Source organism: Onychostoma macrolepis, chromosome 03 (genome assembly GCF_012432095.1).
Source record: "Onychostoma macrolepis isolate SWU-2019 chromosome 03, ASM1243209v1, whole genome shotgun sequence".
Taxonomy (NCBI): Eukaryota; Metazoa; Chordata; class Actinopteri; order Cypriniformes; family Cyprinidae; genus Onychostoma; species Onychostoma macrolepis.
This window is the reverse complement of record NC_081157.1, coordinates 35,769,619-35,790,263: the sequence shown is the minus strand read 5'-3', so window position 1 is coordinate 35,790,263 and position 20,645 is coordinate 35,769,619. Positions and strand designations below refer to the sequence as shown.

The 20,645-nt window shown below is 36.6% G+C and overlaps 3 protein-coding genes across 5 annotated transcripts; 1 reads left to right on the top strand and 2 right to left on the bottom strand.

Moving 5' to 3' along the window:
* The first annotated feature begins 1,244 nt into the window (after positions 1-1,244).
* Positions 1,245-8,619, top strand: bcl2l12 (BCL2 like 12). Of its 3 annotated transcripts, none has more exons than XM_058771311.1 (8): positions 1,245-1,398; positions 5,241-5,415; positions 5,830-6,094; positions 6,609-6,822; positions 7,416-7,532; positions 7,748-7,821; positions 7,989-8,246; positions 8,373-8,619. In XM_058771311.1, the coding sequence occupies exons 2-8, from the start codon at positions 5,243-5,245 to the stop codon at positions 8,412-8,414; spliced, it is 1,143 nt and encodes a 380-aa protein (XP_058627294.1). In that variant the 5' UTR covers positions 1,245-1,398; positions 5,241-5,242; the 3' UTR covers positions 8,415-8,619. The 3 variants fall into 3 exon arrangements, with proteins under 3 accessions (XP_058627294.1, XP_058627292.1, XP_058627293.1); XM_058771309.1 differs by lacking the exon at positions 1,245-1,398 and adding an exon at positions 1,401-1,541; XM_058771310.1 differs by lacking the exon at positions 1,245-1,398 and adding an exon at positions 2,543-2,874.
* tspan4b (tetraspanin 4b) lies at positions 8,531-15,031 on the bottom strand. Its single transcript, XM_058771329.1, has 8 exons — positions 14,252-15,031; positions 12,980-13,049; positions 11,178-11,369; positions 10,146-10,220; positions 9,940-10,035; positions 9,749-9,862; positions 9,234-9,317; positions 8,531-9,141 (listed from the first exon to the last, which is right to left on the bottom strand). Exons 2-8 carry the CDS (start codon positions 13,046-13,048, stop codon positions 9,073-9,075), a joined length of 699 nt encoding a protein of 232 aa, XP_058627312.1. The 5' UTR covers position 13,049; positions 14,252-15,031; the 3' UTR covers positions 8,531-9,072.
* A 1,500-nt stretch (positions 15,032-16,531) lies between these two features.
* On the bottom strand, positions 16,532-20,555 carry si:ch73-248e21.7 (mucin-2). The gene is made up of 2 exons (XM_058771308.1): positions 20,264-20,555; positions 16,532-19,429 (listed from the first exon to the last, which is right to left on the bottom strand). The coding sequence occupies exon 2, from the start codon at positions 19,110-19,112 to the stop codon at positions 17,817-17,819; it is 1,296 nt and encodes a 431-aa protein (XP_058627291.1). The 5' UTR covers positions 19,113-19,429; positions 20,264-20,555; the 3' UTR covers positions 16,532-17,816.
* Between the last annotated feature and the right edge of the window lie 90 nt (positions 20,556-20,645).

Genomic DNA, 20,645 nt, shown 5'->3' with positions numbered 1-20,645 from the left:
GGGAGGGCAAAGCACGCAAATTTCTTAGTTTGCACAGAGGTCACTATAATAGTCACGTCTCATCTATTCCCATAAGGCCTTGAATCCCCAATCAGTGCATGTTTTATCTAGTCTGTGTGAACGTGGGGTCTCCTCCCTCAAACTCATCGCTCCATCTCTACCCCTCCCTCTATCTGTTCATCTCTTGCCCTTTGCACACAGTCTTAGCCTGTGGTTCTCAAGAGGATAAACACATCCTCTGTTTCTCATGCAAAGTTCCCTGGAACAGCTGAATGTGACTGATACAAATTTTGATTCATTTTACTATTGTTTAGATATTAAAAGGACATTTCAGATTTAGTACAAGTTAAGCTCAGACAGCCTTTGTGGCATAATGTTGATTACGAAAAAAAAAAGACTGCTTTTAAAAGCACTTACGAAGAAGGTGAATGCAAGTCAATCTGTAAATGTAAAAATACTCACTGTTTCAAAAGTATAGCCTCAAGACATAAACAATATGTTAAAACAATTTTATAGTGTGAAAAAGAGCTTGCTAACCATTTCTGTGCTAAATTTTACAACATTGTCACCATGAAATGTAATGCTGTAAACCCTAAAACTCTAAAATTACTGTAAAAATGATTATTTAAACAACATACAGCTCAAAATTTAACAGAAAAATTAAGATAAATAAAATTACATTGATAACATAATAAATATAAAAATAGATATAAAATGACAAGCTTCACATTTCTGTGAAGAATGCTGCTGAATCAGCTTAACTTGTATTGAATCCAGAATATTCCTTCAGCAACTCGCCTCATTTGACAGATCCTTTTCTAATCCAAAATGATTAAAATCTTGTGCATATGGCAGGTTGGCCTGATAAACAAAAGTAAAGGTAGTCAGGTACAATTCTAGTAACACAGGCTAGGTCACTGGGGTTCTTTTACAATATAGCAATATAGCATAGAAAATACACAATAAGAACAATTAAGACACATTTAATTTTCCTTAATGAACACAACATCTTTTTTTTTTTTCAGAGAGAGGTAGCCATTTTGAACTCTGCACCACATTTAGAGTCCACCAAACTCTGTGTGTGTGCGTGTGTGTGTCTCTCTCTGAGAGTTCTTTGCTGGTTTCCTGTCACAGAGGAAGTGCCTCACCCAGCTGTGTTGCTCCCTATTGGCTCACGGTCAGGAGAACAGTGATTTTGGGCTGATAGGGTGGCCGAGCGAGGGATAGATAGAGGGAGTGCAGAGTGAAGAGAGGGACAAGCAGTCAGGACAGGTCAGAGGGTAGGCAGAAAGAAGAGAGTGCACAGCTAAATAAAGACACTCAAGATGAAGAGAGCAAGTGAAGGAGGGTGCAGACGTGAGAGCATATCATCTCTGCTAAAGAGGAAATAACTCTGAGGTAAGACATCAGAGAGCAGATGAAGCTTCAGAGAAGAAAAAGACAGTTGCACGGACAGATATGAATTTACAAGTATAAAGAGAAAGCTTGAGAGTTTGTCAACTTTGAATGATGAAGAATGTTGCTGCTGAGAGGCTTTTGTGGTAACTACAGATTTTATTTTAATTTCTGTACCTGCAATTTCTTAATGACGAACAACATTGTGACCTTTTAAAATGACTTTCAATGGTAGCTACTTAACCCAGAATATTTGCAAACTGATATATTTCTTAATCTCTCATTACTTTCTCATAAATCTGAATTTCCTCTTGCTCTTTTTTGGTCTTGTCAGCTTGAATTGTTCTCAGCATACTTTAGTTTTTTTGTTTAGTTTTTTCCAATGACTAACCTTTTCTATCAATGCTCATCCAAACTTTCTCAACAACTGATTTCATAACATGTTACCATGTCTCTGTTTCTCTGTCTGACCGTCCATCTCTGTCTCTCCCAATCCTTGTACCAGTGTCTGATTTAGAGATGACGCTGGACAGGGTTTGGGGGGGGCTGAGGGAGGACAAATGCTCCCCAACTTTCCTGTCATCAATTCCGACAGTAAAGTACCAGTCACCAAATAACTGTCTTTTCTCAGTGGTTTTGTTGGTTTTGGTTTTCTGCTCCTCAAATATGTTGGTTTTGTCTGAAAATAAACCCTATTTTGTGAAAACATAACTGAGTGCTTTTGTTTTTCAATTGTTTCAGTTTACTTTACTTTTTTTTTTTTTTTTTTTTTTTAAACTAAGATTGTTTTGTTTTTGCATTTATTTTTACTTTAGAGTGCATTCAATTCGTCAAAATAGAAAACTGTGTTTAACACCAGCAGACAGACAGAACAGTAAATAAACCCTATAGACATAAGTAAGCATTACAAATAGCATGTATTACAAAGCAAAAGTAGGAGTAAAATTGTCGTGCTGAGGACAATTACAGCCAGTGGAACAAATGATTTACTTTATGAAAGTTTGTTACTGTACCATTTGAACATACTACAAGATTGAACCGTGTCCATTGGGAAAATGGCTCCGTCCTACTCCGTCCTCAGTGACATGCGCAGTGCGCACAACTAAACTCGGTCACCCCGTAGGACGGACTAATTGACGCGGTAGTAGTGAAACCGGTAGGGAAGGTGAAGCTCTGTCGGTATCGACAGTGGAGTATCTATAACATCGATATGAATCACCGCTTCAGATCTGATTTGATTCGCCGTGAGATCTGACCTACATCTGAACTCTCCAATAACATCAGACACAAGTGACTCCAAACTCGTCTGAAGTTTGACACAGTTAGCGGCTGAGTCGCGCGTACTTTATCTGTTTTCATTTTAGTAGGCTAACCTTGTTTTAATAAAATTGAGTTTGTCGATGCGTTTGGTTGCGTTCAGTTTTAAGACATCGCGAGTCAGCTGATTCCTCCGGACGCCGAGGTGACTTTATTTACCAGGTATGAACTTTTGTAAGACAGGTACTTTTTGGTGATATTTGATTTCATCCAAAACAGTCTGTTGTCTCGGTTATATCCTGACTATCCTCACAGTTATATTTATGACTGTGAATATTTACTTGAATTCAGGTGTAAATGGTGGCATGATACAAAAAGAGTATCACGAATTGTTCATATATGTCAAGATTGTGGCAGAACTGGTGTAAACAACCTTATAAACATGTTTTTCCCTTTTTGTATCTTAGTAATTAGTTTCAGTCAGTCATTCATTTATGCTTTCAGTGCTACCAACTTGATATTTCACTGACACACAAACAGCCCACATCTCCAACCACATCTGAAATGAACTTTGTAGGTGTCTATTTTATCTGTTAGTAACTTTTCTAAAGGCTACTAACCAACCTAGTAGCAAGTTACCTACAGACAAACTAGCCATCTATAGATTTAGTTACTGATCTAAGGTTTAAGTTTTTACATGTGTAAGGTCATTGCAATACAACCTTGGTGTGCAACTGAAAACATACAACAAGGGTTGCGTCCCTACATGTGCTCGGCGTGTTAAAACAAAAGCATGGAGCCACTGTCACCTGACGACACTGAGAGACTTTGAAATGTTTGATTTTCTACGCTTGTTTCATTTGACAGGTAAAATAAAAAGGACATTGTTTCACTTGTCATATAAAATGCTATTCCAGCCTGGTCAGGAATGTGTCAGTCTGACAGTTTTGTAATGAGGAAAATTCCTCTTCTGAACTAGAGTACGTATGAATGTATTGTGAGTGATAAACATGCCACTATAGCAGAAGCTGGGTGATGATATTTTTTCGCTTCTGCTGTGAAATCCACACTTGCGTGTCTTAACTGGAAACTGGTTAGAATTTTGTTTGTTTAAATATTTGTAGCCTTTTATGGTATTGGGTAAACATGTACTATTAGTCTTTAGACTGCCTCTTATTTTACATTTTAGTACAATTATGGGTATATTTCAGTATTCCAGTAATCACATTATATAGTATTTCATTAAGCCACACATAAAGTCCAAAGTAGCATAGAAGTGTAATATATTAAATAAAGCTAATTTTCTACCATAATATGTGTGCTGTAAAAATTGGCAAGTGGGGTAAGGAGGGAAAAATGAACTTGTTCAGGTCAAGTAACAAACACATGAAAACATGTCAGGTTTTGTGAGTTGTGAAACTGCCTTGGTCCCCTAAAGAGAAAAACAATTGCATACACACAGTGGAACTTACATGTTCTGATGAGTCGTAATAACCTGTAAAGTAGAGGAGCGAGTTATAATCAAAATGCTCACAGTGAATGAGAAGAATTGGAATCATAATATGCTTTACAAGAACTGTCATTGCTGTTCTGATGACAATTGTCTGATATTAGGTTTATATATCACACACACACACATAAATACACTGATATGTGCTAATATATATAACCATAAAGACATGAAGTCTTGTTTTCTTATAAATTAAACAAAATTAAGAACAAATATCTGTCAGTGGGCTATGAAACTCGTCTTCCCTTTCAATTAATTCGATTTGTCTGAGCCTATTGGCAGATATTTGTACTTTTTAAATCATAAACTCATTTCATTTTGGCCAGTTTCTTGGTCATTTCTCTTTCCCAGTGTATCTTTATTTAAGAATCTTTGAAGCGTTGCTAATTTTTGCTCCATAGACATTTACATATATGGAACATGTTAAATAAAATATTGATAAATTCCAAGTTTAATCCAGTAATCAGGTATTGTATCTGCCAAATGGGGTGCATCTGTCCGTGATGTGTATATTTTGCGTTATTATGCAATCAAACAGAAAACTGTTACTTGTCTTCAGTGATCATTTTTAACGTTAAAGCATTTCCACCAAAAATTATCGAAAACCCTACTTGGAGGGAGTTATATATAGATAAATGTTGTTGTCATGTTTGAAACGTTTGTGAAAGGCTATAAATGACGTAGATAAAATGACTGAGCTAAACAGACTGGAACTTCCAGCTCTCATTCTGTGTTTTTGTATGTTTGAGTGAGAAATAGCTCATAAGTATGTGTCTGTAGTTATACTTTCACTTCCTTCATGTACCCACAATGAATTGAAGTACTGTTGAGGTAACTCACTTCTCTTTTGATTGGATGGATTTTTGGTTGTATTTTAATGCACAATTCTTCACTGCACATTACACATACGAAGTGTACATTGACCTCTAATTAATCGTTTGTCTTGACAGAGAGTTGAGGCTCTGGTGTCATTTTTTACTTGTGGAAAGAACATTGGAATTCTTGTGTGTTTTGTATTGTTGCATAATATGAAACTTTCCTCACATTTCAAAGATTTTTATTTCTCTCTCTGTCTCAGCGATGGCAGACGTAGTGTTCAGGCCTGCTTCCCCCTCACCCTCCATCTCCCTCCTGGAGATCAAAGCGGAGACGCGGTTGGTGCTGAAGTCTTTCCTGCGTCAGTCTCTCTCGATTCCTGCTGGGGAGCGCCCTGGAAGGATAGGAGGAGAATACAACGACCCACACAAATACAGGTGACACAAATCATTCAAACCGATACAGAATTAAACACTGTAATGACGCAAAATAAAACAGCTCATTTTGTAAGTATCACTGAACGTCACAGACATAAGACAATTATATACTTGTTATAAGCAAACACCAGAGTTTATAATAATCTGACCTGTCTCTGAAGTGTATTTTTTTTTGGGTTTCTTTAATTACTTTTTGGCTTTGAATTCCTTTTTAAATGATTCACAATATATTTTATTTGATTTTAACCTATTTTCGAAAGACAAGTGAACGCTGGAATAGTGCCAGATGAATCATTTTTTCATCTGTCAATCATTAATAATTATTTCAATATATAATCTGCTGCTAACCTCACTACTGTAACATCACTCAAGGATCATGAAAATGAAAAGAATGACCTATCTTTCTCTTTTTAGTGCCTCAACAAAAGACAAAGTGAAGAAAGATGCAAATGAATGGGACTCCTTGGATGAGGAGATCAGTGCCGCAGAGGAAAAGAAACATGGAATAAAAAATTTAATTAAAAGAAGACTGAAATCACGTTCATCTATGATCCGCCGTGCTAAGAAAGATGGCAGTTCTGACCCAACTCCAAACAACACGCTGGAGAAGCAGAATCAGCCGGGCCAGTCTGACAAGCCGTCAACAAATGGAACGCACAGTTTACCCAGAAAAAAAGAGGTAAAATCACAAGCCTAAGGCCTTTTTTATAATGCAAAGCAACAGTGTTGTTGTTGTTGTTGTTGTTTTTTTTTGTATTATGTAATTTGCTCATTTTATGCATATAGGTTCAGAAAAACTTGCATTGCAAATGAATTTGAGAATCAAAACCTTAAAAATGCATTTTTAAAATGAATGGTATGCTCCTATCTTTACACTTTCATCTTTACACTTCGACTTGTGCTCATGCTGGTAGTGTGTAACCTCTTAATATGTGCACCAAAATAAATATGCATTGCCTATGTGGTGTGAAACAAGCAAATACTGCTGACTATATCTGTAGAGGCCAAAACTGGCTCTTGTTTCATCTGATGCATGAACTTCAAAACTAATTAAAAACTTTTATGGGGTCAGTATTACAAATTTACTGACCATCCAAGGAGCCAAAATGCATTAATTTTTTACTTCTTTCTTAACAGTATGTGCATTAACATTGCTCTTCAGAACTACTTGTTAATGAGACATTTTCTTTTAGGAAGAGATATTCACACCATCCTCTGCATCTGAAGAGGAAGGGGACAGAAAAGCAGGGGACAAAAATAAGAAAAAGAAGAAAAAACTGAAAATATCTGATATACTCAAAAAAGTGTCATTCAAAAAAGAAGAGCCTCGTCCTCAGCGCCCAGCCTCTCTGCCTTTCAAAGGTGCTACAGGTGTTTCACAACCTGAGGATCATCCTGCTTCACCATGTAAGTTTCACCATGTAAAATAATTTCTTTAACTTCTTTTATGGATATAGAAGTTGAGACACAGGAGGCACTGTTAAGAACTGTCTTCTTATGCCTGTCCAAAAGGGTCAGTTTTTTGAAAGAAGTCTCTTATGCTCACCAAGGCTGCATTTATTTGATTCAAAATACAGTAAAAACAGCAGTATTGTGAAATTTTATTAGAGTATAAAGTAGCTGTTTTACTTCTAAAAAGTAATTTATTCTGTGATTGCAAAGCAGAAATTTCAACAGTCTTTAGTGTCACATGATCCTTCGGAAATTATTCTAATATGCTGATTTGCTGCTCAAGACGGATTTCTTAATATTATCAATGAAAAACTGTTGTGCAGTTTTTTTTTCCACGATACTTTGCTAAATAGAAATTCCAAAACAGCATTTATTGAAAATCAAAATATTTTGTAACATTTTAAAATGTCTATAAAGTCACTTTCTATAAGTTTACTGCATTCTTGCTGAATAAAATCTGAAAAAAATCTTACCGACCCCAGAGTTTTGAATGATAGTGTGTGTGTATGGATTCCGCATGTGATATGGTGTGATATGTTTTATCTCAGCTCATCCACCTGAGTTTTATGATGGTGTGGCAGAAACTCTGGACAGAATCGCACAGAAACACAGTGTGAAAAAGAAATCGCCTGTTAAACCAGAGCCTGTGCCAAGTACACTCAAAGGTACATGTAAAACCACAAACCAGACTTGTTTATGACCTGTTGGTTTTAAATTTGTGCAAATCTTAATGTGTGCAGTTGTCAGTTGTCTTAGCTACAGAAATTCATGTTCAGTCCTTTAACAATAGCTTATTGTTATAACGGGTTGATGGTCCAGCTGATGTTTTTTTGACTTGTATTGTTTGGATATTATTTTACACTTCTTCTTTTCATCGTAGACAATGACAAAGAGTTTGTGGTTCAACAACTAGTTCAGATACTGACTTCAGAGGGGGATGCCATAAACGAGAAGGTAGCGATCCCTAAATTTGCCAGTCTTACTGGGATATAGAGTAATCTTGGCTTCTTCTTCTAAAGATTTTCTGATATAACCAGTGTTTTGATTGTTCATGGTTAATTTTAGTTGGTTACGTTGTGTTTATCATTGTTAGTCATTGTTTATCATTGTTATTGTTGTAGATAAGCGCCAACCCGTTCCTGCGGTCCACCCTCTCACGCCTCTCCTACCCATCCTTTGCCAAACTCCTTGACACGTATGCCAGTCAGAGTGAAGAGCCCCCCGCTCCTGCTCCGGTAAGCCCTACGCTGCGGCGTCTCGCCATCACCATGGATGTGTCTCGACGAGTGGTCACGGCCACTGGAGTTCAGCGTCTGACGGGTTATGCTGAATGCTACATGGAGAGCTTTGCACCATGGGTGAGGAGTCACGGAGGATGGGTGAGCAGTCTACTTTTTAGCATTTTCCACAGTCTCTTTAGGATATTCTGTGTTTTGCATTTGTTACTTTCCTCCAGAAGGGGGCAGAGTTGTCAAGTAAACAGTTTTTTGTGTTTTCATTCACAGGGGAACATTGCACAATTGGATGAGGTTCTGGAGTGTGATTGACCTCAGTCATTGACCTCTGTTCATTATGAACTCTGGATCATGTAGCATGACCTCTGTGAGGAAAGGAAGAAATAGAACCAGCCAACTGGGCAATTGACACTACTTGATTATATGGCTTCTCTGCTGATGTATTTATTTTTTTGTAATTTGGATGTTTTGAAATTTTTTTATGTGACTTTTATACCAAAATACAAGATTTCAATCATCTGTTGTATTGCATCCTTATTTAGTTGTAATGGCCTTAACAGACATTAATATAGTACAGACAGTTGGTTTAGTATAACAAATTATCTGATTTCCATTTAAAAGAAATTAACTTCACAAGTTCATCGCAAGCAGTTATAAGGGTATTTAACAAAGAGTGCAATAATACTAGGATTTACTTTTCCACCTACTGTATACATTCATTTTATATTCATTTAATCATCTTTTCCTAAGCACAAATTAATTATTTGGGCATTTACCTGGTAAATTAATTTATGTTCATTATGTTCTTAGGAAGAAGTTCATCTGAGCTTCTTCCTAAGTGCAACGGCATAATTTATGTGCACATGCATATCACGTCCAGTATTTCTAATAGGAAAGTCCGTTTAAACATTTATTACATATTCAGAATTATGATTTAAAGAGCCCCTGGCACAATGGGGCGAAGGTAGGGTCAGTCCATGTATTTTTCTGCATGTAGGATTTGGCAGTACATCAGCATGGAGAACACCAAAGCAAGAATCTGGAGGAAGAAAATGCGGTCGCATTATATCTGAGCACATGCAGTGCTTGTATAATAATCAAACTATATGAGAAAAATGAGTTTCAAAGTACCTGAACGATTCCAATGCAAACTCCAAACCCAAGCACTGAGGTCATGTTAGCCAGCAGCCAATCTTTGGCCTTCTCATAGCACGGCTAAAACACATTTAATAAAACATAATCAGTTTCAGTCAGCTGGTCATTATGACCTAATAAATTCTGACATGACAATCAGGGTCTCTTATCACCCTAAAACAGTTTATTTTGCAATAATGATAGGATGGAGGTACACAAAAAATAAATAAATGGACATGAAAGTTAATTATTTATGATTTTATTCCTGATTTTCAGGAGCCGTTACTTCAGTCTTCAATGTAACATGATCCTTCAGAAATCATTCCAATATGCTGATTTGGTATGAATCAAGTATTTCAAAGAGCCATATAACAAAGAGCATTGCCAGATGTAAGTAGGGTTTGTTCTGGCTTTCATTTTACATTAAACACATGGTTGCAATTACCAATAGTTGGTGGGATTTAGGAATGTGTGGAATTTAGCTGACCCTGTGACCACAGAAATTATCTGACCTCTTCCCAGTGATGGCAGCGTTCAGTATTATCTCTGCAGCAGGAGTCAGGAGGTTTGCCATTGGACGTTTTGTTGTGCCAGTCAGTGTGGTTGCTCACGCCACAGCACTTGAACTGAAGGAAACATAATCCATGATTCGTGCTGAAGAATCTCAGCCTTCATATTTGTGACTGTTATAAATTCAACTCACAATTCTCTGCATGTTGTCCCAGGATTTTTTTAGCCCTTCATTTGTGAGATAGTCTTTCATTCCCTCTCTTAGGTCATCCTTGGCTTTCTTGTCCAACTAAATGGACAAAACAGAGAGAGAAGTGGATAAACAGGAAGTTGAAGGCAAAGTGTTTTCCTGAAAGGAAAGGCTGAAATATTTGTAAGACTCAAACGTTAGTCCCTCACCTCTTCATGATACACGCTCAAAACCAGAATCAGTGCCACTTCTGTCAGGACTAGAAACAAGAGGATCACAAAAAACTGAAAGAACCAGAAAGAACTATTAGACTACATGAATGACAACATTATATATAGCACAGACATGGCGTATTATGACAGTACGCTCATTTAGGAAAGAAAATCACAAATTAAATCTTTTTAATATCTCAGTTGTTTCTCTTAGTCAGTAATAAGATTAAACAACAAGCATTTAGAAACTTCTGCTTCTGTTCCTAAGATTTTTCTCCTGAAAAAAAAAAAAAACTTCCTCAGAAGAGATCTCAACAATGTATCATTTTGGGCTCAGATTTGTCAAAATCAATGACATTCTTCGATTAAAATATGAGATCATATATTTCTTATCAAATACACTAGTCCAAAGTATCTGAACTGTGCTATTTCATAGTTCTGTACTCGATAACTGCCTCTCATTTGTTTTTATTTATATGTCCTCTAAGGAGAAACACCAGAGATAAAGATGATACTTGAATGAACATCTTTATATTCAAAACAAATAAATAGATCAACATGAAATTTTAATTATTTAACTACAGTAGTCAACATTTGAAGTGGATCAAAAAAGTTCCTCAAAGGTTTTGATCCACTTCAAATGTTGATTACTATATGCACACTGTATATCACACAAACATACTTCAGGTTTGTGGTCGGTAAGATTTTTAATGGCTTTTGAAAAAGTCTTTTATGCTCAGGCTACATTAAAGCTGCATTAACTGATCAAAAATACAGTAAAAACAATAAAATTATAAAATATTATCACAATTGAAAATACTATTTTCTATTTCCATATATTTTAACGTGTAATTTATTCCTGTGATGGCAAAGCTGATTTTTGTTTATTAACTCCAGTCTTCAGTTTCACATGATCCTTCAGAAATCAGAAACATCTGAGATGAAGATGATGCTTGAATGAACGTCGTCCTCTGGGCAGTTTTGCACAAATCTTTTTTACTGATGTCAGTAAGCATCCAGGTATCTTACCGTCATCAATAGGCACTTCTGCTCTTTCAGAGCACCAAGGCATCCGAGGAACCCTGTTATCATGGTGACGCCTCCAGCAACAAGCAGTAGGTTGGCGGCGGAGAGTGAAGGGAAGGACAGTGGTAGAGATGAAAACTCTGACTGTGTGAAGGCGAGCCACACCCCAACACCAAATAAACCACATCCTCCCAACTGCACAAACAAGCACAGGTAAAGACAAATAACGGTGCCATCATCACCATGCTCGGAGAAGTCACTTCCCAAGAGTGTAAAGCAGTTTGGGTTGTTCTGAGGGACAATTGTAGAAGGCCTGTATGGCCTTCATAGACTTTAATTGACTCGTAGGCTACTTAATTGCATGTCCTTGCATATTTTATACATGTTTAACGATTAAGGCTGGAATACACTGCATGACTTTATAATTCTAAACAGATTTTAAAACACTATGTATATATACTTGTATATATAGACCTCAGCATTATACACTAAAGGAGTGAGCATCACACCTTACCAGACTTTCAAGTCATTCCAAACACAGTAAACTTAAGCAGAAACATGTGCTTCGTTGCCAGCAGACGACTGACAAATGGAACAATATGAGTTCTAAATCTGTCTCAAAATATCAACCTGGATAGAATTATAGTCTTAAGCTAGACACGTGATTTCTGTGAAAACTGTCAAATCTAACTATCCAAAATCTGCAGACTGGCTATGACTTTTGTCTAATGTAAATCAGGGGTGAAATCTTAAAGTTGTTGTGTACAGTTCCACCCTTTAGTTCAGTGTTTGGCTAAGCAGCGTTCCCTGGATGTTTTCTGTAAACATTAAACAAGTAAGTGGTGACAAGTGACATGTTTTTTTAAGTGAGTCAATGAATCGATTCGCAGGAGTCAATGATTCAATAATTCAATCCACAGCACTCATTCGGGAAAGCCACTACTGTAGTGTTGTTCAGAGACGCTAACAGTTGATACTGTTTGGACTTTGTTGGAGATTGTAGATGGAGCAACAAAGTACTTGTGTAAGTATTTATGAAAGTATTAAAGGGATCGTTCACCCAAAAATGAAAATTCTACTCAAAGCATGCGTGCGTTCCTCTGCTTGTAAACAAGACGCAGCGCATGCTAGTTCTACTCCAGCAGCACCACAAGCAGAAGTCGAGGTACTCTCGTGAATGGCAGCGGACTGACCCGAAAGAGAAGAAATTGTTGATTAAAGTTGTTATTTTTGTTATCTTTGCACACAAAAAGTATTGTTGTAGCTTCATAAAATTATGGTTGAACCACTGATGCCACATGGGCTATTTTAACAATGCCCTTAACTACGTTTCTGTGCCTTTATCGCGGTAGTAGGACCCTTGCTGACTATGGAGGGTCAGCATCAGTAATATCTTAATTATGTTCCAAAGATGAAAGAAGGTCTTATGGGTTTGGAACGACGTGAGGGTGAGTAATTAATGACAGAATTTTCAATTTTGGGTGAACTATCCCTTTAACTTATTATTTACTGAACTGGGGTGGGATTACTGAAACTTCCTATCTTAATTCTTGATTGGAAAAGTTATGTTTCCTAAGTGAAATTACCATGGTTACCAAACAGAATATCTAAATTAGGATATTTCTCTAATAGACCCCCTGTTGTTTAAAAGGAATAACACAACCTTGTGTGTTGGCTCATATCATTAAGGACAACGGTTTGAGTTCAAGAAACTCTTACGGGTTCGATCAGTGGTGATGTTCTACTGAATATGCTTCCACAATCAGCCAAACTGATATTCGACAGAAGAGAAAAGCAGAACTAACCCAGAAGATGAGGTTGAAAATAAACATGAGGTACTTCACACAGCAGAGGCAACCTCGTGACACAGACATTCTGCATGAAAGAAGAAAGACAGGAATAGAGTCACCAAATGATGATAATGATAACGTGTGTAAACTTTCTCACTCTCCTGAACTGTTGCATGGAGAGGAAGTTCTGTTTCCAGACAGGAAGATACCACCCTTGTGTTGTACTGCTGATAGCATTAACTATAAAGATATTATGATTCATGTCTGAAACATGTACTCATGTAGGGCCTCTCTTATACGTTAAACTCAACGAATTTTGTGGACTTTTAATAATATGTTCCACTTCATTTTCCATGAACGAAAGGCAACAATCATGTTGGTGGTTATTTTGCCCATTTTGTTCAACAAAATGAGGTTCACATGTGACCACAGAGTATATTATGGGCCAAAATGTAAACATATAAGCCTCCTCAAAGTCAGGCAGCACATGGATTTATGACATGATTTCAGTGATATGTCAGTAATGGTTCTGGAAATTGGCACCATATGTATTTGTGAATTAAAATGTGTTCTTTAAATATGAGAACACAGAAACCTAATCCTACATTTAGTTTTCTTGTCATTAGAAATGCTTAAAAAATGGGAAATTAGCTCGAAGCATAACCCGCAATTGTTTTCTTTCTTTTTTTTCAGCCCATTGTTTGGTAACACTTTCTTTCGATAGTCCACTTTAGACATTCTACTAACATTAAGTAACTTTGCAGCTACATGTCAACTAACAGTCATTAGAGTATTAGTAGACTGTCTGCTTAATAACTTCTAACACTTTATTTGTATGGGTCCACAAAATACAACATACTGACTATGAGAAACTTTGCAAGTATATGTCAACTTATTCTACTAACCCTAAACCTACCCTACTGAGAGTTAGTAGACATGTATTTGCAAATGAATAAGAATTAGTTGACATGTAGTTACAAAATTACTTATAGTTAGTAGAATGTCTAAAGTGGACTATCAAAATAAAGTGTAACCCATTTTTTTTTACCAGTTCTACAAGTCCATTAAATATTATTTTTTTCTGAAATATTTTTTCTAAATATCAAACACAAAATATCCTTTAAGTAAATATCTGGGTTCCATAAACACATGATATTGAATAAAATTTGACATTGTTTTCTATGGTACATTTCAACACTGATCACGTGGTTCATAAACAGTACACAAATCCTTATTTTTAATATTGCAAAATGTATATTAAACATGAAGAAAAGATAGTCACTTTACCTTGATTTAGATGGAGACAGAAAAGGTGACTGACAGGCAATTGAAGAGTTTCTATGAGTTGAAATTTCACTTTGTCCTGAATCCAAAGCTTCCTGTATTGTATTTTAGTTTCGTACTGATGAAGTTCATGAGATCTTGCTTTATTTATTCATAGATCAAAATTATCCACATTGCAGATGTGATTCCTCCAGTTCTCAGTTCTTCTAGTTGTTAATGACTCTTCTTAAGGTGCAAAAAACCATAAAGGCTGATGAACTTGAAATATTGGTCTTTTGTGGGATTCAGAATTCTTCATAAACTTCTTTCTTTGTTGTTTAATTCCTTCAGACTTCTCTCCCGGATTTCTCTTGAAGTTCCAAAATATATTTTCTTTTTTAGGTAACAAACAACGTCAAAGTATTTGTTTGTTTGTTAGTGTGTTCCCTCAATCCTAATTACTAATTTCTGGTTCTCCCTGGCTTTCTATCTTTCCTATCAGCTATTTTCCTCCCTCTCTTGTTCCAAATAACTTCCAGATGTTATCAGCCCTCCCCTAACTCTTTCCCTCTCTCCTCCTCCTGCTGGTCTCCAGAGAATCCATTCTTTTCCAAGACCCACCTCTCCTGAATCTTTCTCCCTCCCCATTTCTCTTGGTTTTGTCCAAACAATCTTGATGGATGTTGCCAGCAGACGCACATTTGAGGCTTTGCAGTTCTCTGTCTGTGTCTTTCTGTTTAGACTGTAGATCTTTAATCTATTAAACACAATACTAACCCTTTGTAGAACCAAGAGAAACACTTTTTGTTATTAACATTTGTAGTTGAATTTATTAATGTGATTTAATGGGAGTAGGGGACTTATTTATATTCGTATATAATTCTATTAACACACACACACACACACACACACACACACACACACACACACACTAGGGTTGCCACCTTCAGCAAGGCAGAATTAGGGACACCCATTCACGAAAATTCTGTCATAAATTACCCAGGTTGTTCTAAATCTGTATAAAGTTCTTTCTTCCGTTGAACACAAAAGTAGTAACTAAACAGCTGCTGGTCCCCCCCTCCCCAAACACACACACACACACACACACACACACACAATGATTTTGCTGAAAGCTGAATTTTTTTTTTCATTACAAATTTTAACTTCATGTAAATATATTAATCACAGTCAATTTACATTTCCCCGTTTACATTTGAGTGTAATTTGCAGTAAGAATATTTGTTGGAAATCTTGTTGTGAGCTCCATCTGGTGGTCATTTGGAATATTATTTTATTTAGTTGCATATGCCTTATTTTGAAGGTGAAATGTAACCAGTTTCGTTAGATGCAAATGAATGTTTTTGCTGTAAATGAGATTTTAAACAATAACTAACAATGTCTCCGTGTTAGGGATCTCACACTATGTGTTACAATGTCAGAAATCCCCAAGGAAGTATACAGTAGGCCTATCTTGTTGGATGTTTAAGAAAACCCAAAGAGTCTGATATCTTTTAAATTATTTTTCTTCAAACAAAAATAACCCACCTTTGCACCCTTCCTGTAGCCACCAGTAACATTTATACACACCTCTCTACTTTCTGTTTGGCACACCCTTCCTTTCCGAGATTAGAAGGGTGCTGTCTTCTGATTTTTCTTTACTGAGATATAGGTGTGGATCTATTGCTAGCTATGTCCCGAGCAATATTTTGTTTTCAGCCATCCTTGGGTTTCTTGATGTAATTAGGGTAAAAGAGACACAGCTTAATAGTGCTGATTTGAATGTTGTGCCTAGTAACTTCTAGATAAGGCACACTGAAGATTTCAGTAACTAATTAAGATTTACTTAATTTTTATTTTGCAAGTTTTTGCACACATAAATTTTAAGTAAAATTTAAGTACTGATTTAATTCAAATCTACTTAACCAAGTTAGGTAAAATTAGCAAAGGAAATAAGTAAATTTAACATGGCCGCTTAGAGTTTGATGAGTAATTTTGACTTAATTATTTGAAGTTAAATTTGCAATACTTAAATACATTTCACTCAGTCATGGCTTCTAAAATTCACTCAAATGTAGCACTGGAAAACAACCATAAGTAAGCAAGTAGACAGCTTGTTATCCTTTTAAGATAATATGTCCACTCAAAATAATTATTATCCAAATGAACGCAGAGACCTCAATACTTGGTACACCATACACAATGACGGTGACAATCAGTGGATAGTGTTTGAGGATGAATGGGTCATTTTGTGTAGAAAATAACAGTAAGTTACTAAATCTAACAACAAAAGCAACCATAAAACAGTGAAGATTTTAACCTTTTTAATTATTCATGCTCCAGTGCATGATGGGAAAAATGGGATCATAACTTTGATATTTACTTAAAGAATCCTTGTATACATAACAAACAATTCCAAGTAAAATACACTTATAAGTTTAAACTTTAATTTCTGCGAGCTTAAATTCAGTACTAATATAGAATTTACTTTATTTTTTAAATTCTTGCCTGAACTAAATTAGTTAATGTAGAAATTACATTTGTTTTTGTGTAGTATTTACTTCACCACAAAATAATTTTTATCAGTGCATGACAGCTCAGCAGAATTACACAGAATTGTAATTCTCGTCATTACATCCCCTCTCTCTTGCATGTATGCTTATTAGGTATTTTAGTTATTTCATAATGATTATAATTGATAATGTTAAGAGTCTAGAAATTTCTGCTTAACACATTCACCACAGAATTTGACAGTTTTTCCTGCAAGATCAGCAAAGAATATATTTTAAAAAGACTATGGGAAGTGTTTGTATTTTAAAAACATAAAAAGTTTATTGCATATTCTATGCCATAGTTTCATTCTCAGAATGTAAGTCTTAAAATCTTAAAGGTTAGCTGTTTTTTTTAACATCAACATTGTGTGCCGTAATCAGTGAATTTTGGTGCACTGCCAATAACCTCAATCCTTTAGCCAAGTACAACTGTCCAAGATGCGGATAAAGATATAGATGCATGTTTTTTGTTTTTTTTAGCTACATCATAGTAAACATTTGAAATGGATGAATGATGATGTTTAATTAATTCAACCATTATCTCATCTTAAAGTGCAGTCACACTGACATATTTTCATTGGTGAAATCCAGTCATTTCAATAGCAATCCATACAGTCTGCAAATTTGCATGAGGATTAAAGCTTTCCCCACAAACATTTTGCAATGGTTTCAGTTGGTCATATGAATTTGCCATTTGGACCAATGGAGCGCTGCTTGATTTCAAAGTTAATTTCTATATGTGATTCACACATCTACAGTACACTACTGACAATAATTGCTATTTTTGCAGATACAAATATTTATAAATATTTGCAGAAGTTTGGCTAATATGACCGCACTTTTAAATATAAAACAACTGAGGAAAATGAGTATGAATTTCAGAACATCATTAAACGTCGCACCATTGCTCATACTGAATGGCGACAGTCAAATAATATATACAAAACTATATTACTTAGTCCTTGTTGTTTATAACACAAATTACGTAATCAGGTCATTCCAATGAATCCCTTAATGTTCATTTAGTCAACAGAAGACTTTCAGACAGCTGTGGTGAGACAGAACGTTTCTCCTCCGTTCATCTCCTTCTCTTCACTTTTTTCATCTCCTTTCTGTTTCTCGCTCTCTTCCAGTGTTTTTCCTGTCTTGTCTTCATTCGCATCCTCATCTATGTAAAGCAGAGGCTCCTGCTCCTCCCATTTCTTAGCCTCCTTGGTACCGTCCTCACCCACTCCACCATTAGACACATCTCCTGCCTCCAGAGCGGCGAATGTGCTGAGCACCATATCATCTCCATCCTGTTTCCCATTATTAGGCATTAGACCCTCCTGTAACTCAGCATCACATTCAGCCCCCACCGCCAGATTGACAGGCCCCGCCCACGCATCATCCTCCTCCCCTTTTTTCTTTTTGGACCTTTTGCTTTGTCCATTCATATACATGGGGCCGAAATTCCTTGAGGCGATTTTCTTTCGCCGCCGGGCAAACAGAATCATGCCCACACACAGCACAAAAATAATGGCCACAAACACTATTATTATTAATAACCAGTTACTTTTCAAGTCCAAAATACTTGCCTCAGTAATCACACCGGTTGCGGTGGTGAAATCGGTGGAGGCTGATGGGTAATCAGCAGTGTTTTGAGGGAGCTGTGTAGTTGATGTTGATGTTGTTGAAGTTGAAGTGGAGGTTTCAGTGCTGGCGTCCACAGGGTCGGACATGATGGCCGGAGACTCAGTCCAGTCTGCAGGTGGTGTGGTCAGGATGGATGTGGGATTGAGGGCTTCTGCTGAATCAGTAGTCATGGCCACAGCTGCTGTGGTGATTTCATCTGTAGGATGTTCTGTAGGACTGGTCGACTCAGGAGATGTGAAGCCAGCAGTTGTTTCATATTGACTTGTGGTTGGGGTGTCTGAAGATATTTGTTCAATCACTGTTGTTTCCACATTAACAAGCACAGTAGGGGTGTTAACTGTGGTCTGCTCCGTCTGTACAGTTGTTGTTTCAGGAACAGATTCTGATGATGTTTGTTCAATCTCAATACTCAGTGCTGGAGTACTCTCACCTGTTGGTTCCTCAGGCATGGTGTTTGTTTCACTAACAAGTGTGGTTTCTGGATTATTTGGATCCGCTGTATTTTTGAGAACTGTATTTTCAGGTGTGGCACTGGGCATTTCAGAACTTAACGTTGACTCCACAGTGTCGATATTTGGTAATGGTAAGGTGATGTTTTCATCTGTCTCTGTTGTTGTCTCTTGTGCATCAGTGGACTTGAAACAGGGTCCGAGAGCAAGAAACAGAAGCAAATTACCCAAAACAAGCCTCATGGTGAGCATACTGGCTGAAAAAATAATTCACTCTAGAAGCTTCCTAAAGCAATTTCAGTGTTTGGGCAACAAAACAGCTCAGGTGAGCTGATATTGTCTTTGGAGATCCACTTTTGAGCCTTGAGAACGTGATTAAAAACTCTTGACTATACGTTAAGGGCAAGCAGTTGGCAGAGGAAAATCTCTTTTTTTTTACTTGTTCTCTGCGTGGTTGGTGCTTTACAGAGGTAATCTTGCGTGAATCTGGGCCGGAAAGTTTTACACAGGCTTGTTCCTTCCTCTTTCTCCTTCTCTGTCTCTCTCAGTGTAGCATGGGTGATTTCAGCCTTGAAATAAACATGTGACAGTAAAAAAGACACCGGAAGAAAAAAATTTAAAAAAAAAAGGTCACTCTTATTTGTCTCAAGAATATATTTTAAATTCATTCAGTTTTTTTGTAATATTTGTAATGTATTTAAAGAAGTCTCTTATGCTCGCCAAGGCTTTATTTATTTGATCAAAAATAGATTTAAAACAGTAATGTCCTGAAATATTGTTCCCATTCAAAATAACTGTTTTCTGTTTTACTATATTTTAAAATATAAGTTATTCCTGTGATGGCAAAGCTGAATTTTCTGCAGCCATTACTCCAGTAAAGTTCTCCAGTCATTACATGATCCTTTAGAAATCATACTAATATGCTGATTTACTGCTCAATAAACATTTTTACTATAATTACCAATGCTGAAAACCCTTAATATGTTTACGTAAAATATTCAGAATTATTCAGAACGCAAATATATATAATTTATCATTCTAAATAATATTTATTTATTTATTTATTTTTGCTAGAAGGTAGAATTTAATTCTAATGCTTTTATCTAAATTGACTTTCGCTATGAAATTGCCATTGTTTGCACTATGCTCTACCTACCAGATGAGCTACACTTCATGTGACGGGCAGAACAGAGGTACATCCTCAGGTTATTTCAGTACCACATTTACTAAATACAATTCGAGTGCCAGCACGATATTAATGTTTCCCTAAGCTGCGTATTGCCTTTCTTTCTTTCTTTTTTTGGTCTACCTGTCCTCAAGCATCTTACACCATCACAGCCACAAACTGTTTACAGTTTGTCCCCCGTTTGGTCCCTTTATGAATAAGTTCGATTGCCACTTACCTTCATGCATCTGAGAAAAGTCACTGCAAACTCCGACCACCAAGACCAAACTGCACATGTGAAAATCAACACACTCACACACGCAGAGCACACCTATATCCTGTTAATTTCTCTTCCTCTCTCACTCCTACATGCTCTCTTTCATTTCTCCTCCCTCTGAAGATGTCATATCACTGCTTGCATCTGGCTGAGAAAGGCTGCAGCCGAAAGATTAAAAAAAAAAAAGGTGCCAAAAGTATGAATTATTATCTGAGGCTGAAGTAGAAAAAGAGAAGCAGGGCTCTAATGGGAAGCTCTGTGCAGGGTGTGTTGACACTTCTGTGGGTTTTGACTGCTTTGTCTGCACAATTTTGCTGTTAAGTGTCTCTGTGCAAGCACGTGT